The sequence below is a fragment of the Symsagittifera roscoffensis genome, chromosome 1, assembly GCF_963678635.1.
Source record: "Symsagittifera roscoffensis chromosome 1, txSymRosc1.1, whole genome shotgun sequence".
In the NCBI taxonomy this organism is placed as follows: domain Eukaryota; kingdom Metazoa; phylum Xenacoelomorpha; order Acoela; family Convolutidae; genus Symsagittifera; species Symsagittifera roscoffensis.
The window spans coordinates 87718650-87746218 of NC_087062.1; the positions used below are offsets into that span (position 1 = coordinate 87718650).

A 27569-nucleotide genomic window follows, 5' to 3' on the forward strand; every position below is an offset into this window, starting at 1 on the left:
AGAAAAAACTCAACCAATAATGTGAAAGCGGAGACTAAATATTTCAAAGAAATACAGATAAATTAGACTTCGTTTATTTTTCGGGTTTATCGTCAAATTATTAGTAAGTTTGATTTATGTCACCATGTTTCCTTATCTGGCTGTGTTATTGCATGTATGGATTTTTCTGAGTTTCTTATCAAAATTTTGAATAGTTAATTGCCAAAGTAGTCCGTTGCGTAATTATAAAGTCTGTGCCCAAACGCGGGTCTATGTTTTTGACTTTAAAAGAAGTTTTATGATTCAAAACAATTGCACAAACTATGTCTCGATATCATGGCGAACATAGCATACAAAGCGCCGTATTTTTCCGAAAAAATCTCAGCAAACTGCTAGGAGGTTTTTAATAAAATGGTCATAAAAAATGCCAATTAGTAATTTTGACTTTTTTTGAATCACAAATGCATAAGTTCGAAAAAAATTCAGTGCCTATTGAGAGCGCTCTCTCAATGAGTCGGTAGGTTTAGGGGTTTGATTCTCTGGGCCAGTTCACACAATATAACTTAAGCGCAAAGTGGTCCCTTTGGTAATAAAATCAACGGGGCGACCGAGATTCACTACTATCCACAATCCGGAAAGAGTTAAATTGATGGCAACTAACCCGTAATGTATTCTGTTACTTGCCCCCTTAGTGTACTGCACTTGAGGCTCTCTCGTCCGTTCTCGCGATTGCAAGAATTTCCAGTTGTAATTAAATTCAGATAAATTTTGGACCAATTACAGAGGGCTCCAAGTGCCAGATTGTAATCTAATAATCTAATCAAAAATAAAGGGTTCATGATCAATCAAACCAATTGCCTAATAGCAATCCAAATCCCAACTAACTTAACTAAAATTTATCTCTTTCTCTGAAGAATCCTAATTAACGAATTACACACAGTAATTCCACTCAATTACTCAGCGCAACCTGCTAAAGTTAATAGTGTCACTACGGATCACTATTCCTTGGAGATACTTTAACTGATCCCCTTAACTACCTATTTTCTTGTTCTCTAACTGTGAGAACCAAGTAATCAATAACTTCGCAAAAATTTTTCTCTAAATAATAACGAGAGCCCAACAACTCTCACTAATAACCAGTTTTTTGTTCTCCACTCTGAGAACCAACTTCTCTTATTAATAGCTCAAATAGTTCTGCCTGAAAGTAAGCTGTTTATTTTTCTCTATAATATTTGTCTATTTGAGTTTTGGTTATAGTTAGAGTTATGCCGTCCCTGCAAGTCCTTAAGTTTACTTTAGTGACCCTTTCGCCAGGTCTTCACCGGATTCTTCCTCTGTCGACACTAGTCCTATACTGCAACTTCATTGTTGGTATCTCTAACTAATTTGGGCAAATATCAAGACCAATTTTATCTGCAAGCCGAGTTATGTCTAATTAACAAGTATCCCACGGTTTTTTTTGAATTATCCCATTAACGTTCCGACCTTCCGGGAGTTAGGGATAGCCTTTTCTATGGATCGCTAATTCATTCCAAGCATATAGATTTCCAGTCTAAACTGTATTCAAATCCCGACCTTCCAGTTATCAGGGGAACGTAACATGCTTAATAGAGGTCAAATTGGGCTAAAAAGCCACCTCCGGGGAGTTAAGTAAATTCTCCGTCCATTTATACTTTTTTATGAGAACTAATTCTCATGCCGTGGCCCTATTACTATAACTTTCCTCTGGGTCTCATTTTTTCAAAGTCTAGAAGAATTGCTGTTAATAGATAATTCGCCAATCTAAGCTGAACCCATAATTTACCAAGTCCACTTTGAATTAACTCTACTACTCCAAGTTTCAATGTAAAACTATATTTCTATCCACTTCTGCTTCAGATCCCAATCTACAAGTTTCGTCCCATTTGATAATTAGTAAAGTAATCAATTCTTTTTGCAGAGGGCTGGGGCTGGGGAATACGCCACTTTCAGGTGTTAATCTTGGGGTTTTCTATGCAATTTTGGCGTCAAAACGCCCAAAGGTCAGCTTAAAGTTATCCAGGAGTCACCTGAGGTCAAAATTCTATATTCAGGTTCAGAATCCCATAGTGGTCCTACCTACCAAGTTTCATCCATATCCCTTAATACTTCCCATTCAGTTATCCCATTTCTAGTTTCCATATCACTTTTCATATCATAGAGGGGTTTCACTCACAAAAGGTCTTTTATCGGGGTTTGTCTCTAATGTCTTTAACCGCAAGAAAGTCAATATTGCCCCGCTCATTAATTTGCGTAAATTGCTTATTTCCGGTCTGAGTTGTGTTTTTCTTGGCTGCTAATAACTTCCGGTTCAACCACTGGATTTAGCTAAAATTGTAACACATGACGTACCCATGATATTCCAAAGTCTTAGCTCCCTGCGTTCAGTGGAGGCCGAGAAACGGCTTCCTGAAGTCGAGGTGGGGACTATTTGCATAGGGCATAGAACCGAAAGTAGGTGTCCAGGGGGTCTGGGGTTCTAAACTTAAGTACCCTGGACTAGGTCTAAAACATGCTATATTTTGGTTTCATTCCATCCGCTGGTTACCGAGTTCTAATAGGGCTAATTGCACTTCCTGGAACTGTTACCCTTGGGACCGGGTGGTCCAAGGGGTCTAGAGTTTTGCATGCCCGGTTCAAATCATCTCTAGTATCCGTCCTAGGAGTTTCATAAAGGTAACCCCGGTAGTTTCTATTTGGGAATAGAGGATTATCACATTTGGCACCTTTTTGAAAATTTTCCACAGAGGAGGGACTGATTCTTCCGAGACTCGAACTCTTTCGAGATTGGTCATTTATGGTCCAGTTTGCATCGATTTTGCAACTTAACAAATTGTTCGCTTCATTACTCGACTTGTTGATTCGTCATTTTCAAGCTACGTACTACTCATTCACTTTCACTATACTGCAAGCATTTCTCGAGTTAAAACGCTCAATCGAATTCTAAGTTTGGCGAAAAAAGGTGTTAGGACCACCGAACTTCTTGAAAGCACCATTTCCTTTCAGGAAAATTTTCAGGGGTGATCGGCCAAATTTATAGATAAGAAACTTTACCAATTAAAAAAACACTTTAAAACGGTGAAAAATGAGACTATGACCGCTTTTGTGCACAAAAAAAACAGAAGTTTCGCTCTACCTTTTGCAGTTTCTTTCAAAACCAGTTAAATTTTGCGACAAAGTTTGCTTTGTTTGTGACAAGATCTAGAAATTTCGAGTCTTATAAAATGCCCCAAATATGCCATGATGAGCAAAGTATTAATGAGCCTTCATAACATTTCAGTTCCCAGTGCCAGTTATTTTCTTTCACATCTGAGTTCTTTTATTTGAAGATGTAAATAGAAAAAGACTTGATTTGAAATGATAAAAACAGATCAAGTCTTCATTAATATCAATCCAAATTTACTTTTTATAGAAAAAGTTAGATACAAGTTTTGATTTCTTATAATATTTTAAAATTTTTTCAAACTCCTCTTAATATATTAACACGTTCTTGTGATAATATAAAAATCGTATTTCATTTTAGCGCCTGTAATGGGACAATTATTGCAAAGGTTTCTGCTGTTTTTGGTAGTTTCAAATCTTTGTCACTGCATTGGCGTGAGAAGAAGGGGAAATGGTCTTTCAAACGTTGAGATATCCACTGAAATAATAGCCTCTGTTCGCTTCGGCCAGACTAAACTGGCGGTGTGGCAGGACGCTGTGAAACCAGAGAAGTTCTATGTCCTCCCATTGGGTCATTTGAAGCCAGAGACAGCCGAGGCTTCATATAATATGCTTACCAAGATCTGGTCTCTCATTTTTAGCGTGCAATTGTGGTCAGAGGAAGCTCAAAAAGTCGTGTTTGAGCGCCTGAAAAAAGATGGAAAATCGGTTAAAAAAGACAACATCCAGATGATGCCTATCGATTCAATTCGTCTTATTGACTCGTGGGATGAAATCGTCGAAGAGTTCAGTATTTCATCTAGCTGGAAAACGAACAGCAACCAGCCGGACGAGATGGACTTCCAAATGGATTGTGCGGACGAAGCCTCGTGCCAGGAGCTGCAACAGTCGATGAAACATCACCCGGAATTGTTCCAGAATATGGAGCTTCAGTTCAGAATGCTGACGCAGAATACAGCCGGAAGAAAAATGGTGGTCACTGGCTCTGACATACAGAGTGGTGAATTGTTCACCAAACTGAAAAACATGCCAGGCGCCGAAGGAGATGAAAGGTAAGCGAGGCTCTCAGGAACCACCGTCGTTATCGCTTTCTTCAGCAGCTTGTTAATCCAACCACGTCACGAAAATTTCACCGATTTGAAGAACCTCGAACAAAGATTGTAGGAGGTCATTTAAGGTGTCACATTAAGCCTTATTGGCTGCGATGTCAATTCAAACGAAGTCTTGAAACAAGAGACCAAATAATTGATTGAATAGTTCACCAACCTGTGGTTAAAAAACTCCTGAACTTCAAATCATAACGCATCCCAACCCGATACTTAAATTTCTGAATTTTGAAAAATTTCTGTAGCTTTTTTTGGGTAAAAGCATGTGATCACAGCTGGCAATCCTTTTGAATTCTTTGAAAGTTGCTCAAATTAAGGTTATCAGACTAAGGTATTTACATTCCAGACGGACATTGTCGTGTTTTAAACTAACTTTCCAATTGGCTAGTTGCCGTTCTTCTGATAAATTGTGTGTTGCCTACTTTTGCGAGTTGTTTTTGTCTGCGCGTCCTTTTATTTGTTGTTCCGACTTTCGATACGAAAGTAACGGAATATTTGTGCTCAGGGTGGGTTTTTTTTTCTTCAGACAAATTTCGACTTGTTAACTAGCCATTTTTGACGGAATTTTTTATGTCATTCAAAAGGTATTTTTGTCCTGAGCTTAAATTTGAAAAGATATTTCACCTGTGATCAATTTTCGTTAAGTTATGAGGGTTCAAAATTGCCATTTTGACCAATTTGGGACAATTAACGCGCGATATAATTCGCGCTATTAACGCGTAAGCGGAGATTTAATCCGTCTTATAAATAGTTCCAAATTGGTTGAACGAAGCTTATTTGCCATAATTGATTTGTTACAATTGTTACAAGGAACGAAATTTATCTTCTTATACTTTATATGGCGTGTGGGGGGATGATTTTCATTAAAATTTTCAAATTTTAGAAAAAAAAATTCATTTATTTTATTTCATTTAATTTTTTCATGCTATTACTGCTGCTCCATAAACCTTAAGAGGCAGTCGGAACATTCAGGGCTTCGCACTGATACGAGCAGTCTTGTTGTTCCGACTTTCGGTACGAAAGTAACGGAATATTTGTGCTCGGGGTGGTTTTTTTTTCTTCAGACAAATTTCGACTTTTTAACTAGCCATTTTTGACGGAATTTTTTAATATCGTTCGAAAGCCATGGTTGTACTGAGCTTAAATTTGAAAAGATATTTCACCTGTGATCATTTTTCGTAAATTTATGATGGTTTAAAGGTTGCCATTTTGGCCAATTTGACCAATTTGCGACAATTAACGCGCGATACAATTCGCGCTATTAACGCGTAAGCGGAGATTTAATCCGTCTTATAAATCGTTCCAAATTGGTTGAACGAAGCTTATTTGCCATAATTGATTTGTTACAAGGAACGAAATTCTATCTTTTTGTAATTTATATGGCGTGTGGGGGATTGATTTTCATTTAAAAAAATTCAAATTTTAGAGAAAAAAAATTTTCATTTTATTTTATTTCATTTAATTTTTTGGGTTATTACTGCTGCTCCATAAACCTTAAAAGGCAGTCGGAACATTCAGGGCTTCGCCCTGATACGAGCAGTCTTGTTCACTTTTTGAAATCTAAATTTTGCACTCCCGAAAACTTCTGAAAATTCAATAACACTATTCTTCTTTTGATCGTAAGCGCAGTCTTGTAATGATTGATAAAGGAACAGCTGCTTCCATCCAATGCCTTTGCTTTATCATATGTGCTAATTTCTCCTATGTTATTCAGTTAAAGTTTTCCAACCATGTAAAAAACTAATTTGTTAGCTAACTTAGTGAAAAACTTTACTCTCATTTTGCTATAACGGATAATTATCAAACAAAGCCTTTATTTGGATCTTTCCCATCATTGGGTTTCTAAACACTGGGAAAAACTCCTTTTTTCTTATGATGCCTTCAGGTTTTTGTCATCGGAGGACATGAAACAGCTGACAGCTGAGTCGGTGAGTGTTGCAAGTGCCTCTGTGAGAGTGGACGCCAACTACCAGTATAGTGAAGGTGACACCGTCCAACTGACTGAGAGTTTGGAAAAGGTACTGACAAAAAATAAAGTGAAGAGTGACCAGTTCGAGTCCATCAAGTGGGATTCTGTGTTCTGGAATGACGATTGGTCCCGACCAGATAAGATCACACAGGAGTTGAACACAATCTACTCATTGGACAAGGACCACAAAGACCACCTGAAGGTTGACGAAGACGCCTACTCAGCGTACGTTAAAACAAGTGCGGGAGGCTCTTTTGCCGGGTTTTCGGCAAGTATGGAGGCCGAAACAGGAGCATCCTACGAGACAAAAACTACAGTACAGGATGTAGTGGACACTCTTGAGGAAAACAAGCTTAACTCGGAATGGGACGGGGAGAAGTTTGTGGAGAAGCCTCTCGACTTGTACCGAATGAACCTCAACGATTACAAGACCACTTCGACCATAGAAGCACTCGATGTTCAAGTTCAAGAAATTGTGGGGGAGTATACGATTCCTCTCACGGTTCCAAAGAAGGACGACAACAGAGAGTCAGCTCTCACTTTGTTCATGGTGAGACAGCGAGTAGAGGTGGCTCTTGAAAACTTGAAGAAAGAAGTCTCTAAAAACAACACAGTGTTGTCTGATTTGGAAGTAAAAAGGGCAAACGAAGTTAAAGACAGCGTAAAAACTCTTATCGAGAACCCGACTTGGCCTACTGGTGCATACTGCATATTTCAAAGTCCAAAAAAAGTCTCCCTTACCACTGGCTATAATGCGTCTGAGTCATGTCCTGATGGATTCGATCGCGAAGTCGGAGGTTTCCACGTGAAAGGATCCCCGAAAGCCGACGATGACGATTACAACCACATAGACTTTCTCACAGGTGGATCCAAATCAACTAAGATGTCAATTCGAACATGCTGCAAGTGGATGAAATCAGAGTGATGAATCAATTAATGTTCAGAAAGAAGCTGGAAAATTGCCTAAATAATTGAAATTTCAAACTTCGTGAGAAGAAACTAAAGCAAGCGAATCAAAGATATATATGTACTATAATATCATATAACAAATGAATTGCAACTACTGTTAAAACTTTTTTCACAAATACTACCTTTAAACTTTATCGAGCGAATCTCTCGCAAAGCATTGAAATATTCATAAAATATCGAAAAATTATCTTAAAAAATCATCACAACTAAGAGACCCAAAACATTCGCCACCCAAAACCTTAAGATGGGAGTGATTATAGCACAAAAAAAGTCTGAATTGAGCACTAATTCTTTGAAGAAATGCTATATGCAGAAGTTCTGTATCTTTTGAAGACAATCGATATTGAGATATTGAGATGTTTCACAGTAAAACTTTCACAACAAGAGCTCAGAAGCAGACATCTCGATGATTATTCAAAACCTTAAGAACACAAACCAACCGAGTTTAAAACTGGGTGCGAAAATTTTTTATTTCAAACATTTCAGCTAGTATAAAACCAATAGCATCTAAAGAGAAAAAAATTACTCGACAATTGAACAAAGTGTTTTCAACTGAGAAAATGACAAAGTTAACGTGTTTTGGAATTGAGACTAAATCAATAAATATATCTCAAATTGAAGTAATCAACTGGGAAAAATTGTTCCGACTTTCCTAACGAATATTATTAACTAGCCATTTTTGACGCAATTGCTCTAATATCATTCAAAAGTTTTCGTTTTCTTGAGCTTAAATTTGAAAAAATATTTCACCTAAGATCGTTTTTCGTAAAATTCTGGGGATTAAAAATTATGGAAATGCAACTTCCACAAATAGTTTTCGCAAAATTACAAAGTTTTCATGGTTTAAATTTGGAACTGCGTCTACGATTATATTTCGAATTGAAGTAATCTACGAGCAAAATATTAAGCCTTGTTGAAGCGCAAGCGACGAATCACAAAACTCCAAGTTGGACTGATTCAAACAATGGTTTTTTCATTAATACGCGCACTGAAAAAAAATACCAACAAAAAAACTGAATAAATGTTTTTTCTTTTATTTTCTGAATTTTTTTTTCATTGTTTTATGCAGGGTGACTCAAATAAGGGGAAAAAATGTAGTTTAAAAGTTAAAATTTATCTTAAAACATAATTGAAATTGTTGCTGAACTGAATTGCGATGACAACCAATCTCGACTAAATTTTGCCTAAATTTTCTGAAAACCGAAACTAATCATTTCGTTTTTTAAATAATTTAAATAACGACAAAAATGGCTTTAAAATAATAACGAACTTGATCTTCTTCTAAAGCCAAATCTAAAATTTTTTTTCTCTCCTCGGTGGGTCGGAACAACTAATTGGTTTTTAAAAACTTCCGCTTTGTGTCCTTTATATTGCAAAATAAACAAGGCTCTAAAAATCAATTATTAAAATTAAATCTAATCTGTTTCTGTAACGTTACCATACGCAATTATCATACGCAATTATCTTGCAACAAAGATTGATTTCTACAAAAAAAAACGAATTAGACGTCGATCCAAAAAAAACAATTATGGGAAACTAGACTTAATTGTATTTGAATGTGTCTGAATTTTGCTTACTGATTACAATTAACTTAGGCTGAGATTTTTTATTCAAATTTGTTTTTTACATGTCTAATGAATTTTTTAAAATATTATTAAGTTAGCCCTGTGTTTTCTGTCCAAAATGCTAGTTTTTTTTTAAAAAATAATGTCTAAAGTACGCTTTTTAGGGGACGTTCAATTAGCTTTCCCTCTATTATTCTGTCACCCCATACACCCATCTACAAAATCCGTTCTCCAGCAAGCTTACAATTTTTCAAGTAATATTGCTTATTATTAATTTCTGAGTGATAATTTTTTAATGATATTAATATGAAACTGCTTCAAACTTAATTGAAATAAATTTTTCATTTAATTGTTTAGTTCAACTTTTAACGTTGTCTGTGCCTGCTAGTTTAAATTTTCTGTGTCTGAAAAAAACAGCAAACAAGATGTACAAAGGTTTTTACCTAATTTTATTTGCAGCTGTAATTGTTCCGACTTTCGATACGAAAGTAACGGAATATTTGTGCTCGGGGTGGTTTTTTTTTCTTCAGACAAATTTCGACCTTTTAACTATCCATTTTGACAAATTTTTTTATATCATTCAAAAGATATTGTTGTCCTGAGCTTAAATTTGAAAAGATATTTCACCTGTGATCATTTTTCGTAAAGTTATGAGGGTTTAAAGATTGCCATTTTGACCAATTTGGGACAATTAACGCGCGATATAATTCGCGCTATTAACGCGTAAGCGGAGATTTAATCCGTCTGATAAATCGTTCCAAATTGGTTGAACGAAGCTTATTTGCCATAATTGATTTGTTACAAGGAACGAAATCTATCTTTTTTACTTTATATGGCGTGTGGGGGGATGATTTTCATTTAAAAAATTCAAATTTTAGAAAAAAAATTTTCATTTTTTTTTCATTTAATTTTTTTATGTTGTTACTGCTGCTCGATAAACCCAAAAAGACAGTCGGAACATTCAAGGCTTCGAGTTTTAATTTTGATGTTCGATTTTTGCATTGAACATTTAAATTCTTTTTTAATTTTGCGTTTTTGGAATTGTTAGTAAGTGTTGCAATAAGTTGCTTTTGAAGGGTATTTCTTTCAATTGATCTGTTATTTTTTGCTGTTATCTTTCGATAAAATTAGAAAAAGATAGCCATTTAAGATCAATTTCTTTTTATAGGTTCGGTAAAAAATTTTGCTTGTGATCTTTTTTGTATACTTTCAATATCCGTTTACTCATTTCAAATCGAACTTCAATTGGTTTCTTTTTTTGCATGGTACTTTCAGGCATGTTGAGTTTAGTTTTGCTACTGCTATTATGCAAAACGACTGCCTCAATTGTTGATTTTTTAAATTTTTCTCGAGTAACCCAAGAAGACAAAAAAGTTAGCGTAAATGACCGGATACCAATGCGACACTTCACTTGGCAATTTTTGTACTAGTCTGGGTTCCACGGGATCTCTTTACTGTAAAACTTGCAGCGAATTCTACAAACGGTCGTCTAATTTGAATTGAAGCGTAAATTCTGTTCAACAAAACACCATATCTTGAAGCCGAAATTACATCAGATTTACGTAAACTAGATAAGAATTACGTAACAATTGCATAACAACAGTGGGAGTCTGTTGTTATGTAGCATAATAATAGTATTTTTCGGATTGTTGGCACTTCGGCTTGTTGGCCTACCACCGCTGAAACAATAGGCGACTTTTAGCTAGCGAGCGAATAGCTGGAATCCAGCGAAATTGTGGAATTCAGAGACGAACACGATTTTTCATCTGTAGAGGATTCTATTAAAAGCCGCTGGATTCTAGCAATTGTCAGCAGATTTCAAAGTCATTACTCTGTTTTTGTCGCTAAGTTCTAGACCATGTCAGTAGATTCCAGCAACAAAAACTACTAACTCATGTAAAATATATGTCAATGAAATCCAAACGCAAGCGAGGAGAACTTTGTACCCTGACATAAAAGCGAGTTTTGGGCCGTTGTGAAAGATGTTTCTACAAGTATATTAAAATAGTTAGCACATGGCCGCTTAAGTTCTCATTAAGACAAACCATTCAAAGTAGTCGAGAACAAAACATTGATCAAGTTTCTGTCAGAAAGCAGTTTTTTGCATAGTTTTTTGATAAATCAGTCCCATTTGTACTAAAATAATAAATCAATCGCGTTAGTACCAAAAATACTGAATCGGCCAAAGACTACTAAGCCGACTATTGGTTTATGGTCGCCGGTGGTCGCGCTACGCGAGCGTCGCCGCTTTGCGGCGATAACCGGCTCTAATTTTCGTATAGAGTACCCTCTGTTGGCAAGCTCGCAAAATGTTGGCGCGACTGCGGCGGTCACTATTCTGCTGCTTAGTTTTCTTCTGTTTGAAGAGTAGAAAATTAATGTAATTATTCGTTGGCTCACAAGTTGGCCAATCAGAAAACGAGTTGAATAATTTTGGTACAAATGGGACCGATGTTTCATTTTGGTACAAATGAACGTCGGTACAAATGGGACTTCACCCATTTTGACTCTACGTTAGTTAGTTTCAATTTGTGATCCCGCAAAAAATAGCCAGCAGACAGTGTTTAGAGAAAGTGTTAATAGGTTTTACTTTTTTTTTACTATTCTAGCCGTAAAGAATGGAAAATATATCACCTCACCCGTTACGCTTTTTTGAATTCAGCGGATTTTCATGATGAACGTTTTTTGATTGAATTGAGACAATTTAAGAAACTTGGATCCATGGGTAAGTGTTTTTTTCACTGGGAGTTCCTGTCTAGCAAACTCTGTTGTATTGAACTTAAAAATAAATCAATGAAGAATCAACACAAAAAAATTTGAGCATGAACAATATTTAGATAGTTTTATCCGACCGGTTCGAATTACAGACCATAGCCGATGGCCAACGAGAAAACCGATCCACCGCCACCAAAACATACTTTTTAGACTCCTTCAAGTAATTAATGGGCCCCCAAAAATCCAGTTGGACCGAATCATTCGGCTCTTTCGGCTCAGGTATTTTCCCAATACCATTTTTCGAACACATACTTTTCAAGTTCTTACCAGCTAATGTGCATTCCTGGCAATTCCCGGCGATAGTCGCTAAGCTACGGAACATGCACGGGTACCAGATGTCTTTGGCCGCGTCGTACATACTCGATTTCCCGTGGTGATAGTAATGCAACCGATTGTTCACCGCCGCTTGCAGGCTGTTAGGGATCACTAGCCTCTCGTCCATCCATAGGCATCCGTCTCTTACATGAAAGTCCTGAGTATACTCTGCATAGTACTTACTCATCGTTGCAATTTTTGAGTGTAACTGAGGGTCTTTACATTGTATCAGTTCAATAATGGCTTGTAATTGTGGATCGGAACTATATTGTGATTCTATAAATCGAAGATTGAACAATTCGGGAAGGGCGGTTTGTTTGCTTACAACTTTGCAATTTCTAGGAATTACGGACATAACTCTATTTTCTGGATTAACCGGTGGATAACTTTTGCCAGGGTAAACCGACAGAATGGAAATGATGGTGTTTGTTTTAGTGCTCCGGACTTCTGTTGTAATCGCCTGCATATCCTGATCAATCTCCTCTGTTTCATCGCTACTACTAATGCTGGGGTGTCGTTCCAGTAGTTTCCTAAATTTTCTCTCCATAATTGAATTAGTTTTAGAATTTTGAATGATTGTATTTAAAGAATTTAAGTAACCAAAGTTAGCTTCAATAATAGTCCCAACTAAATTTTCACTAGATTTAATTGACCTGCCGGAAATGCAATTCGTCGCTCTGTGATTGGTCCAGTTTCCACCGCATTTTCACCGCAATTTTCACGCTCCAGTCCCGGTGGTGCCACTAGTTGTTGCTCCCCCGGTTGCCGGTCCGTGTGACTTAGCATTTTGTATCCACGTTCATATGACAGTTCAATACGGTACACCTCCTCTGGTGTCTTCGTCGAGCGGCATAACTCATTTTGGGTCTCCCTATTGTTCATGTTTACAATGAACACATCCCGCAGAATTCTGGTCTCCAACGTTCCAAAATTACATCGAGCGGCCAGCCCGCCTAACACTGAATAGAACTGCTCCAAGGATTCTCCTATATGTTGCTTCCGTGCCAATAAATCTAATGTTTCGTACGTTTCGTGCCGTTCCTTTTTAAATTCCGTTTTGATGGTATCTAATACTCGAGAGTACCTTGTTGTAGATAAATCCAGATGTGGTTTCCTCTTATGTAACTCATCTTGTCCTTTCTCCCCCAGACACAAATACAAGTTCGAGATAAGTATTTGCTCCGACGCCAGGCGATTCTTTCCGTCTATCTCCTCCGGTAATGCTGCAACCTGCGCTGCGGTTAACGTACTGGCATAATAAAAATTCTTCGGATTTAGACCATGTTTTGCCACCATCCCCCATTGAAAAACGATTAAACCAAAACTCTCATAGCATTGGTGGCTCTGCGAACGTCGAGGGCCAAAGTGATGTAATTCCCAGTGGGTTTTCCCCCCACTTTGGCCTGCTGTCTGCGCCATGTGAAAATACGGTTCGATAGTTTAAATTGATCCAGTGAGATAAGTAACCGAATGTTAGAAAGTTAGTCGGAGACAAAAAATTGGCGGTCATCCGAAGGTGACAGACAAACTCCGAAGGTTAAATACCAGTTAGCGCCAGACAGATAAATGAATTAAGTAGCACAACTAGAAGTGGAACATGAACTAATTTAGATACTATGACAGTAGATTTCAGCAAAAAAAACTACTATACTAACTCATGTAAAAGATGTGTCAATGAAATCCAAACGCGAGCGAGGAGAACTTTGTACCCTGACATAAAAGCGAGTTTTGGGCCGTTGTGAAAGATGTTTCTACAAGTATATTAAAATAGTTAGCACATGGCCGCTTAAGTTCTCATTAAGACAAACCATTCAAAGTAGTCGAGAACAAAACATTGATCAAGTTTCTGTCAGAAAGCAGTTTTTTGCATAGTTTTTTGATAAATCAGTCCCATTTGTACTAAAATAATAAATCAATCGCGTTAGTACCAAAAATACTGAATCGGCCAAAGACTACTAAGCCGACTATTGGTTTATGGTCGCCGGTGGTCGCGCTACGCGAGCGTCGCCGCTTTGCGGCGATAACCGGCTCTAATTTTTGTATAGAGTACCCTCTGTTGGCAAGCTCGCAAAATGTTGGCGCGACTGCGGCGGTCACTATTCTGCTGCTTAGTTTTCTTCTGTTTGAAGAGTAGAAAATTAATGTAATTATTCGTTGGCTCACAAGTTGGCCAATCAGAAAACGAGTTGAATAATTTTGGTACAAATGGGACCGATGTTTCATTTTGGTACAAATGAACGTCGGTACAAATGGGACTTCACCCATTTTGACTCTACGTTAGTTAGTTTCAATTTGTGATCCCGCAAAAAATAGCCAGCAGACAGTGTTTAGAGAAAGTGTTAATAGGTTTTACTTTTTTTTTTACTATTCTAGCCGTAAAGAATAGAAAATATATCACCTCACCCGTTACGCTTTTTTGAATTCAGCGGATTTTCATGATGAACGTTTTTTGATTGAATTGAGACAATTTAAGAAACTTGGATCCATGGGTAAGTGTTTTTTTCACTGGGAGTTCCTGTCTAGCAAACTCTGTTGTATTGAACTTAAAAATAAATCAATGAAGAATCAACACAAAAAAATTTGAGCATGAACAATATTTAGATAGTTTTGCCGAAGAAAAAACCATGCGACCTAAGAAAACGATTGTTCAAAAAAAATTTTATGGTCGAAAAACTTGTATTTTAAGCTCAATTATGGCTTTTTGGTGGGCGCTATTTTTTTAAAGGATGCAATTATATTACATTATATTTTTTAAAGATAAACATGTATTTTTGTGTTACGCCTTGTTTTTCTGTCTCAGAGTTTTTGTTAATTAGCTTCTCAGGGTAAAAGATCCAAGATTGATTTAATCGATAATTTTTAATTGAATATTTTTCAAATCAATTTCCCTAATCCAAACAATGCTTTTTCTGTCTCAGCTGATATGGTCACATTTCATCTTAGCTTATGTGCATTTTAGCTGAGTACGCTACAACATGTTCGAAAATTAAGTGCCTTTAGCCCGGATCCGTCCGACATCGAAAGATGGTTGTAAATCGAGTTATCCTTTTTGTAAGAAGCGTCTACAGCAAAAGATGCGGTCATAGCCTTCATACTTTCCGGGCATACCGTCAAATTGAACCCGTTTATAAGATTTCTTGGCTTTGGTTGTTGGAAGATGCAATAGTTTCCTTTCGGCCAAAGAGGGTTTTCCTCCAAACTTTCCAGCTTAGATTTAACTTTGTCCATCTTATTTTTGTTTTCACTTTCAATTTTTGCGTAATCTTTGGGTATTTCTGCTCGCAAATTTTCGAGGTCTTGTTCAAGCTCTTTGTAGAAGTTATGTAAGCTTTGCTTTTTGGCTTTGTTGTACGCGTTAGGCGTTACGACGAGAGCCAATGAGTACTGCTCTGTCACCTTTCTTACTTGCACAGAGTCTGAAGTTATTTCTGTCATTGTTTCGTAGTCATTCATGTTCACGCGGTACAACTCCATCGGCTTCTGAACAAACTTTTCTCCGTTCCATTCCGATTTGATGTCGTTTTTGTTCAGCGCGTTAACAACCTCCTGAACTTCCGTTTTGCCTTCGTGCGAACCTCCGACTTCAAAATTCCTTGAGACGCTTAATTCACCAACACCAAATTCTTCGCTGTATTTTGCATAGGCTTCCTCTTTGTCCTCGTTTATCTTCAGGTGGGACTCATTATTCTCGTCGAGAGTAAAGATCTCGTTCAGTTCATGAGTGACTTTGTCCGGTCTGGACCAGTCATCTTGCCAGTAGACAGAATCCCACTTAGTGGCATCAAAGTTGGCAGTGTTTTCTCTGTTCTGCTTTAATACGTGGTCCAAACTGGCACTGATGCTCAGAGTGTCGGCTTCTCGGTACTCGTAGTCGACGTCCACTCGAACCGAAGCACACGCCTTGCTCACAGTCTCGCTCGACATTTTCTTCACGTCTTCCGAGGTCAAGTATCTGCAATGCAAATTCAAATCCTTTCAACCCCACTTAACTTTTGTTAGATCATCATAAAAAGTGCAGATTTGAAACCTTTTCAAGTGTTTAATTATTGCGACGGTTACCCAAGCGATTCGATTAACCAAATGTGTGGTTGAATGCTTTTTAAAAAGGTTTTAAGTGGAATCCAAAATACAAATCAGACCGCGTATTAGGGTGCTTCCTTTTCCATGCAAAATCAGGTACCCCAACGGCACGTCAATATTGAAACAAGGCAGAGTGATATACAATATTGAAACCTTTTTTACTTGTGACTGTGTCGTTCAGCGAAATTTCTGAAAAAATAAATGTTTTATTGGGAAAAATAATCGGAAAATCGCACTCTTACTTTACGATCTCCGGAAACTTTGCTTGGCCAGTCAAATGAAAAAATTGTTAACTGTTCATATTTAGTTTAACCAGTTTATCACCTATCTATCTGATTTTTATTCCGCAGTAAAATGAACTTCAAGTTTGAGCCAATGAGTCACAAATTTGATTTTATTTTTTAACCAATTTGATCAGTTTGAACTTATTAATAAGTTAGTTTATATGAATATATCACTTTTTACTTTACATAGCTTCAGAAGTGATGCAATTAAGAACTCCAAAACTGTTCAAAATATTATTTACAAAATTCTGTTTTTTTTAAACAATTTTGACGAAATTTTATCCAAAAACTTTTTGATTGACGTTGAAGGGCACTCGGAACATTTAAAGATTCGCCCTGGCACGGCAGTAACAACCAAGTAAGTTAAGAGAAAGAAGGTAAGTATTATTCACTGCCAGAATGGACAAAAAGTTGTCCAAAGAAAAAGTGATGTTCATGAAAAAAGTAAACATTTTCTGCAATTTGCTGCTCTTTACTGCCATTTGCATATGTTTTGCAGATTTTTTCTACAGAAATTTTGATCTAAATTCAACTTCGAATGTTGTTTTTTTGGGTCGAATCGTCTTTCTAAGTTTTACAAAAGACTAGTTCGATCTAGCTTAGTTTGTTACAACCAGCTTACCAGAACTCAAATTGTAATTAAGTTTGAGTTTGATTGAATTGCCGCCCTCGAATATCGTAAAAGTTTGATTGATAGACAACAATTAACAGCCACGTTGCTTCAATTCAAACTTTTTTTTATACTTTTTACCTCGCTCTCATAAACACCAGCTTTATGGAATAACGAGTGGTTTTGATAGGTACGATAAGAAGACCGAATTTTATCTGATATCCTAATTAGCCAGCATAATATTTGGTATCTATCGAATTGCATGGAGAAAAAAGTTCCCTAAATTGGCCCTAGGAAGTCTACAAATCGGCCATTGATTTTGCGATAAAAAATTCTTTCGATTTGTAGACTTCTGATTCAAGAGTCAAAATGTTTCATCACTTGAACTTTCAAAATTTTCTTTCAATTAGTTCAACTCAAAATCAAGTCTGACCTTAGTCGAACTCTTTTAGTTGAAAGCTAGTTGATCAAAATAATGGATACAGGGTTGTCGCAGAGTCAAAAACTTCAAATAATATTCAAAACAGTTCAAAAACAACCCAAAATTGAAATGAGAAAAAATTTTGGATTCTCCCCAGCTCCATTTGATTTAGTTTCAACAAGAAGTTAATAACAGCTACTACAGTCACAGCACATAAAAGAAATCCAGCGCAAATTTCAGTTTTCAAGAGATGAAATAAACAATTTTTTTCCCGTTTCTGCCATTTTCTCTATACGTGTTTGGGTTTCACGGTTGAAATTTTGATGAATTCGATGTAACTGATTAAAAACTGTAAAGCGACATATCGATGAAACTGTTTGTTAGAATATAACTGATTAAAAACTGTAAAACTTGGATTTCAGGGCGTCGTTCCCTCATTAAATTAGAGGCGTCATAGAGGTGTTGTCTTAGAGCCAAAGAATACCCTTGGATGGCAGAAGCAAATTGAAACGTTTCACTTAAAGTATTGCTTGGAAAGTTCTAGATCTAAGCGAGGCTCTCATATGGGTTTTCCTTAACATAAAGAAGATTTTGTTAAGCCCTGATTTTTTTAAACTAAAGTTAGGGCCTAGCTTACACCCTTATTTTTTCAACCTTTCTTAGGTCGACCAAATTGAATTTCCGAGCTCTCCCAAATCTCTATAAAGACTCTGTTTCGACTAAGATTTCTGCACAGCTGTCATGAGGTGACCTTCGGTACCTCGCTTACTCATTGCCTTTTTGCAGCCATGCTGCTGATTTCACTACCAGTTGTGTTCAAGGCCACTGGCTTGGCTTATAATGAGTGTCACGCTGTGCGTGGTCACTCTGTTGTTTTGATACATCGTTTGCTAGATGTAAATTTATTCTGAATCTTATTCTACGTTTCCTCTTAGTCAGAGCTTGACTAACAATTTTTTTAAATTGGAACCAAGAATCTAAATAACTATTTTATCAATTCACTATTACGAACAACCAAGTTTTGTCGTTTAAATCTCGGCAAATGTCTTGGCGCAACCAGAAGTTCCTGTGAATGAAGACAGGACTGACCTGTTAGGTATTCCTCCTTTTTGGGCGAAACCTTCGATCAACCCGCCGTTCCTTTGGGAATCTTGGATTGGGCAATTCTTCCTGGCAGTTGGGCTGAAGGATAATATAAATCCTCAGGATCTTTTAGTGGAACCCGCGGAGGTCATCGACGAACCCCCTCCGAGAGCAGAGTCCGTAGGTGCCACGGAAGACGCTGGGGAGGCGAATGCCCGCATCCTCCGAGATCAAGCGCCGGTTCGTAGAATCAATGAATTGAATATCGAGCGCAGAAAAAAAGGCCCTCGAATTGGTCTGAACTGGTTTTATCACGAAGCTGAAGCCCGTCTTTGGGAAATGAAGGAATTTTCGTTTTGGGAAATGAAGGAAAGCGACCCGCACACGGACATTAGCGTTACTCCTTTTCGTGAATTTCACATTGCTTGCGAGACGCTGTTCAAGATAGAACGCGATTATACTCATGAGCGTATCAAACTGTATAACACTATATTCATGTTGGAAAACGAAACGTTCTCTTCTTTTTACGCTCGTCTCAGTGCTCAGATCGCTTTGTGTAATTGGCCCAATGCTCAAGAGAGGGATTCTTTGAAAGATCTTTTCATCGGACGAATCCGTGATGTGGATGTTTAGCAACAACTAATTAAGGCAAAAGTAGACTTGGATGACACTTTTAAACTCGCTCTGGAGTGCGAAAAAGGGGCCAGTACGTCGGCTCAGTTCCACAAACTACTCCCGCACAATCAGTTCTCCAGCACCATAAAAGTTAAACAAGAGCCTACTTTCTCAATCCAGTCGTCTCGAGGAAAACGTAATTCTCCTCAGAACCAATTTAATCGACAAAACGCGCAAAGTAACAAAGGCAACAAAGCATGCTATTTCTGTGGCAATCCTTTTACCCCGGAACATAGAAGGTCGTGTCCAGCTCGAGAGGTTACATGTAACCTTTGTAAGAAACGAGGTCACTTTGCCAAATGTTGTAACTTATCAAAACGGTGTGTAATTTTTGGTTGACGATAATGAGGAAGTGGCAGACCCCCTCATCGATTGTAACTTTATAGACGCTGATTACAATAGTGGACCGGAGTACGGTGTGTTGCAATTAGAAAATGCTGTCAGGATTGATAGTATCGAGCTCCTAAAGTCAAACAAAGGGAAACCAAGAAGCCTCAGTATCCAATTGCGTACTGGACAGAGTTTCTTTTACTCAACTGTAGACACAGGAAGTCCTCAACAAACGAACTTGTGACTTAATACTTCAGCGTAACCCGTCTAATCAATTCCGAGATATTACGCGATACCTTATAGATACTCTGTATGTTGATTATAATAAGAAACCGATTCGTCTTCTTGGCTCAATTAATTTTCCGATCTCTTCTAGTGGTTAGAAAGCAAAGAAAGCTTGTTTTCTTGTTTCCGAGAATAGAACCCGAAATCTGTTGGGCTTAGATTTGCAAGATCAATTAGGTGTGGTGACTACTCAACTAAGGGCAGAACCCGTACAGCAGCTTGAAGTTAAGGATCAAGACCCGATTTCCGATTATTGGAGGTCTTTCTTTGCCAAGAAATACGCTCATGTGTTTAGTCGATTAGGAAGATCCAAGAACCACAAAATATTCACAAATTTTAAGTACCCTCTGGTACCGCGTCAAGTTAAAGGACGTAAAGTCCCGATTCATATCCAGGACAGAGTTGCTAATGAGATCAAACAGTTGGTGAAGCAGGGTCACATTGAGAAACTGGATAAATGTACGACCAATTATTTCACAGCGCCCATTGTATTGACAGCCAAGAAGGATGGCTCGATCAATCTTGCCTTAAATGCCAAGCCAATGAATGCGCAAATCTGGAAGAATAAATACCAGATGCCAAACATTCATGAGCTTATTGATTCGGCGGCTCAGCTAATCACCAAGGATGTACCTGGAAAGCTTTGGTTTACCTCATTAGATTTGAAGTACGCTTTCAGTCAGTTGCCTCTATCGTCAGTTACCCATTGTCACTGTAATTTTAATATCTTTTGTGGGGATGCTACGGGGACCTCTAGGTTCAAGACTGGGTTCTATGATTTGACAGATATACCAACCGAGTTCCAGAAGGCGATGGACTGTACCTTACAAGGATTAGAGGGTGTAATTTGTTACTTGGACGATATCTTAGTAGTCACGAAGGGAGACGTTCAAGAACATAACAACTTGGTCGAGAAGGTGATGCAGAGGCTCGATGCAGAAGGCTGGGCACTGAAGCTTAGTAAGTGTGAATTATCGGTAAACCAGTTAACTTGGTTAGGTTACGTTATAAATGAGGACGGTTATTCTCCCAAATTTTCAAAGATTGACGCGATCCAATCACTTAAACCCCCAGGAACTTTGAAGCAGCTTCGTTCATTTATGGGAACGCTAAATCATCTACAACGGTTTATACCTGACTTACATATTTATACAGTTCATTTTTGGCAATCCTTAAAGGCATGTAACAAACAGTCTTTTCGGTGGGGTGAGGAACAAGATAATGCCTTCAAGAGCATAATCAACCTGGTGGCTAAAATTCCCAGTTTGTTCCATTATGATTCTTCGAAAAAGTCTGGAGTAAAATGTGACGCTAGTCATAACGGACTAGGAGCATGTCTTGAGCAGGAGATTGAACCGGGAGTTTGGGCTCCAACTGCGTTTGCTTCGCGTTTTCTCAATAATGCAGAAACGAAGTATAGTGCAAATGAATTAGAGTTGTTGGCAATCGTTTGGGCGTGTGAACACTTTCGTACGTATTTGTTGGGTAATCGTTTTCAAGTGTTGACGGACCATAAAGCCATTATTTCGACATTGAGTGCAAATTATAATAACAAGTTTTATCAGTCGCGCCTTTCGCGTTGGGCGGATCGGTTGTTACCCTTTGATTTTGAAGTTATTCATGTCCCTGGGGTTATATTAGGCATTGTAGACTATTTGTCCCGCTATCCTACTTTTTCAGCTCCAGCACCTTCGATTTATGATGAACTTTTTGTTGTTAAGTCCATTGAGGCTTTTAATTCAGCCTTGACATTTATAAATTCATTTAACGTGATTCATTCAGACGACGGTTTATGTTCTTCGTCGCAAGAGGGCGTTGCTCCTCATACTCGGAAATTTTCCTTGTCTTCGTGAAAATTTTCACCGGTAGGGCTGTTTTAAAACCAACTCGTCCTGCCAACCAATCAGATCACGTTACGCAAATACGCGCTTCAAGTTTTTCACCGAGAGAGGGCGTTATATTATGCTGTTCAAGTGTCGACCAATCAGCAACGGGTATGCAAATCAATAATCGTAGACCGCTATCGCTCGCTCTAAATCATTGTCTCCGAGCTGAGTTGCTAAAAGACAGTCACAACTCTCTCTTCTCATCTTTTTCTTATATAACAACTCATAGTCACATCATGAACTCCTCGAATCCTATCCTACCACCAGATACTTTCCCTCAACCTACTGCCTACGACTTACATTCTACACTTGTTCATCCCCCTGACTCACAACCACTACTCAACTCGACGGCGGAACAAACTGACCTCCTCTCATTTGTGGAAAACTTTCTTTTGAGTTCGCCGAACTTCAAACGACTGAGCCCGCGTCCCACAATGAGATCTCGTCAGGTGCGACAGCATAATCGGACCCGAGAGCGTGCAGCAAAAACTCGTTTTGTTGCCGCCAGGACCGTCTCCAGAAAGGAGGGACACAGCCAACTTTTGGAGGCTATGAGGAGGTGCCGCTTATCGCGACCGCGAAAAATTCATACCGCTGCCAAAGTTGGCGTGTTTGCTTATAAAGGAGGTAAACCTATCCTCTCAAAGTCCAAGAAAGAAATTGTGGGACTACCAGGTTTGTTCGACGCCAATCTTGTAGCAGAGCTCACGGAGGAAGATCGTTTCCTGGGCCCGATGAAACGGGCTATTATCAATAAGGATGTTACCAGCTTCAACAAACTCGGGGCCTACATGGCTCAATTCTGACCCAAGGCAGCGGTTGTCAATAATTGCGTGATAATTGACAACAAACTGGCAATCCCCGAAGCTTTGAGGCAAGCTATCCTCGCTCGTCTTCATCGGTCTCATCCCGGACAAGAGGCCATGATGTCAGCCTCAGAGTTTATTTGGTACCCGTTTTTAAACCGACAGATTGTCGAAACCTGTGAGAAATGCCGCGAATGCACGTTGTATGGTAAGAACCTTAAGCCTGTTAAAACTTTTCATACCGCTCAACCTTTACTTAATTTAACGGGGCCAAATCAGGAATTGCAGTTAGATTTGTTGGTCAGATTTGCTATTTTGGATGACAAAGGTGTGAAGATATTCCTTTTAGTAGCTACTGATCGTTTCTCGAAATTTCCTTCCGTTCTTATTGCGAAAACTACTGGGGCTAAAAAGGTTACTAAATTCCTTGAATCTTACATCCGTATTCATGGCTTACCTCAATCTATCAGGACTGATCATGGCTCTGGGTTTAAAAACGATTTAGTACATTAATTTTGTTCTAGTAGAGTTATTAAACATATCCTTTCACCCGTTGGAGATCATCGAGGTTCTGGTCTAGTTGAACGTATGATACAGACTATAAAACGCAAATTGGGCACGGAGAAACTTGATCCTAATTTTGATAATTTTAAAGAGAACCTCCATCGGATGCTTGAAGACATTCGCAAGAGTAATCATTCTGTACTTAAGAAGTCGCCTTTTGAGCTGCATTTTGGACGTAAGCCAAATACCGAATGGTCACAGGATTTTCAAAATGTTGTTAATTCTGATACTTCAGCACAAAGACTTGAGCACAACCTCTTAACGCCGGATCAAATTGCTAGCAGGACTACAGTCGTGATCGTGCCAAGGTGGTGCCGAGAGGAAGTGCCAGCCCTCCGATTGCCCCACGTTTCAACCCCATGTTTTCTCTGCAGGGTAATGTTGCTGAGAGTGAGCCTTACAAAGCGCTATCTGATCTTGCTCGGGCGGCCAATATATGGACACAGAATAAGAGAAACCTTCCGCCGGATGGGGGCAAACGAGTCTTTCAAGAGTTGTCGAGTCGTCACTCAGATTTGGCTCATTCGCTCAAAAAAGGCCTTTCCCGCAAAACACTGTGTTTTGCGGCGGATCGATCAGGTCCTACGTCCCCAGGAGCTCAGGCAAGTTCCCGTCGTTTACCGACTATACAACCCCGTCGCCTGTCAAAAACAAGTAAATTGGAAACCGTTCTCTTATCCGATCCTAGCCGTGTTAGAGTATTTAGGAAAATTATAGATCGTCAGTCCGGTAAACCTCTTTTTAAGCCTGCAAAATTCAAGAATACTCGCATTACCGATCACACTTATGTTACTGACAAAGGAAAAATTTATCGAAAAAACCATGTTTGTCTTAAGCCTAACTTCCGTAATAACATTCCAGCAACTCAAAGCACATTAGGGGATCGCCTCCAAACACCGGGACCGACTTAACGTAGTGTGGGGAAAAAGCTAGTTACTCGTTCCTCTCAACCAACTCTGTTAGAGAAACGCCCGGATAACCCTAGCGTATCACAGCCAATGGTGGTGGATCTCACAGCTGACTCGTCTAGTGAAGGCTCATCTGGTCAGAATACTCTGCAGGTGTTTCGGGAATCTACCCCAGTGGAGAAGCGACCAAGGCTACAGGATGATTTGCCGCCAGTCACGTTTGCTGACTCGTCTTTTACTCCGAACCAGTCTACAATGGATACTATTGTCTCTTCCCGCCTATCACACAGTCTGTTAATCCTACAGTAGTGAATGCCCGATCTGAGTTTTCTTCACCTGCTGATGTCTCTCCCGAGGGTTTTGTTCAACCAGCACAACATGTACCTTCAGAATCATATTCGTCATATCCTTCTTTCTCTCCCAGCTCAGCCTGTAGTGGATGACTCGGAAGCTGTCAGGACTTCATCACGTAGCAAGAAGGCTACGAAATTCTTTGGGGATCCTTTACGGCACTCCGTTAAAATTGTGGAAGAGGATACATTATTGGGGGAGGAGGCTTGTGACTTACCCTCTCAGAGCATTTTACCGTCCTCGCATTCACCTATAAGGCCACTTATTTGTGACCGACCTCAACTGGTTCCGCTGGAGGCGTCATTCTCCTCGTTGATCAATAAAACTCAAGATGAAAATTGACTGTCTATCTATTAAACTATCCAAAACTTTTGCAAAATTTTATACAAATCTTTATTTTAACACCCTGCATTTTTGAGGGATAGAGGTGCTATCTATCTAATGCCCATCTGGGTGCAGTTTGTTGATTACAAAAAAATTGATTTCTTTTTCAAAAATTTTCCCTTCCGCGGGGAATGTCACGAGGTGACCTTCGGTACCTCGCTTACTCGTTGCCTTTTTGCAGCCATGCTGCTGATTTCACTACCAGTTGTGTTCAAGGCCACTGGCTTGGCCTATATTGAGTATTACGCTGTGCGTGGTCACTCTGTTGTTTTGATACATCGTTTGCTAGATGCAAATTTATTCTGAATCTTATTCTATGTTTCCTCTTAGTCACAGCGTGACTAACAAATATTAAATTGGAACCAAGAATCTAAATAACTAATTTATCAATTCACTATCACGAACAACCAAGTTTTGTTCTTCAAGTCTCGGCAAATGTCAGCAGCAAGCAATTTAAAAAAAAACGAGCCAAAAAGGCGTTTGATCCACTTTTTGAAAAAATGTCGACCAAAAATTGCGTTTTTTCGGCGCCCACTTTCCCCTCAAAACGCCCCCCCCCCTTTGCTATTATTTTAAGACATCAACTGTTGGCTGACCAACCATAAACTTTTTATAGGGGAGCTTTTGGCGCCAATATATTCTAATATTGGCGCCAAAAGCTCCCCTATAAAAAATTTATGGTTGGTCAGTTCAACCCCCCCCCCCCTCCCTTAAATCTGCTGCAGAAGCCCAAAGTTTCAATCTGCTTCTGCTGTTTACAGAGATTTTCAGGCACTAAGTACAACTCTCTGGCGCTCTTGAATTAAATGACCAAACGACGCACGGAATCCACTTTTGGCAATTTTTATTCGGCTATGTTTTTATATAACTATAGAAACTAAAAAAAGCTATTTCATTCATTTATTACTTAAAACTTAAAATTGCAACTTCTAAGTCCCGTGGCTTTAGTTTTGAGTTTTAAAAATATTGCAGAATAGACTGTTACCGGTCATCGTCCTTGGCGCCCACCATGTTTTTGAGCTGAGTCCACATCGTGCCTGTAGTTATATCCTGTCCAGTTATCACGATGGACCTGCCGGACGACTCTTCCGACAGCATTCGGAACTGGATCTCGAAAGACCTGAACATCTCCGGCTGGTTTTTCATCGTCGATTCCAGCTTCGCACATGTAACATTGTCTTTACAGGTGATTTCAAGTTGAACGTCATCAGGCAAGTTTATGACTGGTTTCCAATGATCGGGCACAGAATACTCTTCGGCTAGCTGACCCAGCGTGTAAAACAGTCTGATCTGTTCAATAGGCATCATCTCTATTTTATCTTGCTGCACGTCATAGCCTTGTTTCAACAGGTAGAGATAGACTGTCTCCTGTACGATTGGCATCCAAAGCATAACGTCGAAAATGAGCACGTGGGTTTTGGTTAGGGGCTTGTAGAGTGTCCTGGCTGTTTTGGGTTTCAGGTGGCCCAGTGGGAGCACGTAGAACCTGTAAGCATCATGAAGTCGTTATCAGCTCTTTTTTGACCCCGCTGCAACATTTGAAAATCAACTTAAGCAATTAACTCTCGTGGGCAAAATAAAACGCAAATTTAGATGATAACTCTCGATCTTTTTAATGTCATTTTATTACATTTATTGAGAAACTTTGCCAGATTGAACAAATTGACCATTTTTTCATTTGTTCTTCAATCCGTGTAGCTAAAAATTTAGCCATATTAGCATGTAAATGCATTCTGAAGACGGAAACGCTGGATTGGGTTCACTCTTTTTCGCTCTTTTACGTTCGCACTGCCACAAGCAGACTTCAAATTGTTCTTAAATTCGGCATGCATGATAATTACTCAAGTTCAAATTCATTTGGTGTTAACCTAGAACCCAGAAGACTCGAAGATCCACTAAATCGGCAAAATCTATTTTTTCGGCAGCGGGGTGGGGGGGGGGGAGTGGCGTACCTTTGTGACGTTTTGTCGACGTCCCTCCAAACTGAGAGTTTTCCCGGTCCAAAGGGAACAATTGCCACAATTTCTGAAGACACTTCAGTATCTTGTAGAGACCGTTTTGTTTTCGTACCATTCACAAGGCAAACAGCAAGAAGAAGGAGCACACTGGCTGCTGTTGCTGATGAAAATGGAAACGCCATGGAAAAATTGTTATTCCTGAAAAAAACCAAATCGATGAAAAAGGTACTCCAAAATTCTGTTTAATTGTGAGTTGAAATAGCCAGTTTGATTAATGGATATCTAGCACCTTGAGTTAATGTGGTTGTAGAAGAACACTAAACATATAGATGCACAAATGATAATAAGTAGGCCGAAAAATGTATTTCCAGACAACTATATTAATAGCCAGTTGCTGTGCAAGTAACCCAGAAGGATCCGACCATATTCTTAAAAAAACTGGTAGAAATAATTTCTTTTCTTTCATATGGTATCCTTTTGAGGGCGTGTTGTGATAAGAGAACCTAAGCAAAGGCTAGAAAATTATCATATTGACCAATTGCAAAATATTATCAAAACGAACAACAGCTTTCATAGAAAAACTGCTAGAAAACAAAAAAACGGTAAAAACTATTTTAAAAAAAGTTGTTGATTACCAGAATGGCAACAGTAAACTCCCAGAACCAATTTTTAGAGTAAAACTAAATTTTCACGGCTTTAATTAAGCATAAAAAAGCTATTGTAAGCCTGTATGCTTGCACTTTTTGTCAAAAACGATTACAAACAAAAAAATGTTCAAATTTTTGAAAAAATTCATTTTTTTGTAAATTTTGTTAACTCAAATGGCGCTAAAACAAAAACCAATGGCCAAAGTTATTGAATTAGAACATATTTTCTTGGTTACAAGAAATGTTTCAAGGCTGATTTTTTTCGTAATAAGACTGCTCGTTCCCTCCACTCGCAATTGAACCATAACCTAAAACTCAACGAATTTAATTCTGGTACTTTTTGAAAACTCTAAAATCTCATTTGAAAATCGAAGAAAAACTAAGACTAAACTGAGCTTGCCCAAATCTGTCGAAAAGAGTAAATGTCGAGCATCTGCCA

At 38.6% G+C, this 27569-nt stretch overlaps 4 protein-coding genes across 4 annotated transcripts in view; 2 read left to right on the forward strand and 2 right to left on the reverse strand.

Annotated features, from left to right (window-relative positions):
* The window catches only part of LOC134851623 (uncharacterized), a 421621-nt gene that overhangs the window by 343286 nt on the left and 50766 nt on the right, over positions 1 to 27569 (reverse strand). The gene's annotated exons all lie outside the window — the stretch shown is intronic.
* LOC134851630 (gamma-aminobutyric acid receptor-associated protein-like 2) overlaps positions 1 to 27569 on the forward strand; it is a 225704-nt gene that overhangs the window by 107023 nt on the left and 91112 nt on the right. The gene's annotated exons all lie outside the window — the stretch shown is intronic.
* LOC134840462 (uncharacterized) lies at positions 3529 to 7159 on the forward strand. The gene is made up of 2 exons (XM_063856272.1): positions 3529 to 4211; positions 6151 to 7159. The coding sequence occupies exons 1-2, from the start codon at positions 3529 to 3531 to the stop codon at positions 7157 to 7159; spliced, it is 1692 nt and encodes a 563-aa protein (XP_063712342.1).
* On the reverse strand, positions 25507 to 26677 carry LOC134840470 (uncharacterized). The gene is made up of 2 exons (XM_063856286.1): positions 26478 to 26677; positions 25507 to 26011 (listed from the first exon to the last, which is right to left on the reverse strand). The coding sequence occupies exons 1-2, from the start codon at positions 26663 to 26665 to the stop codon at positions 25507 to 25509; spliced, it is 693 nt and encodes a 230-aa protein (XP_063712356.1). The 5' UTR covers positions 26666 to 26677.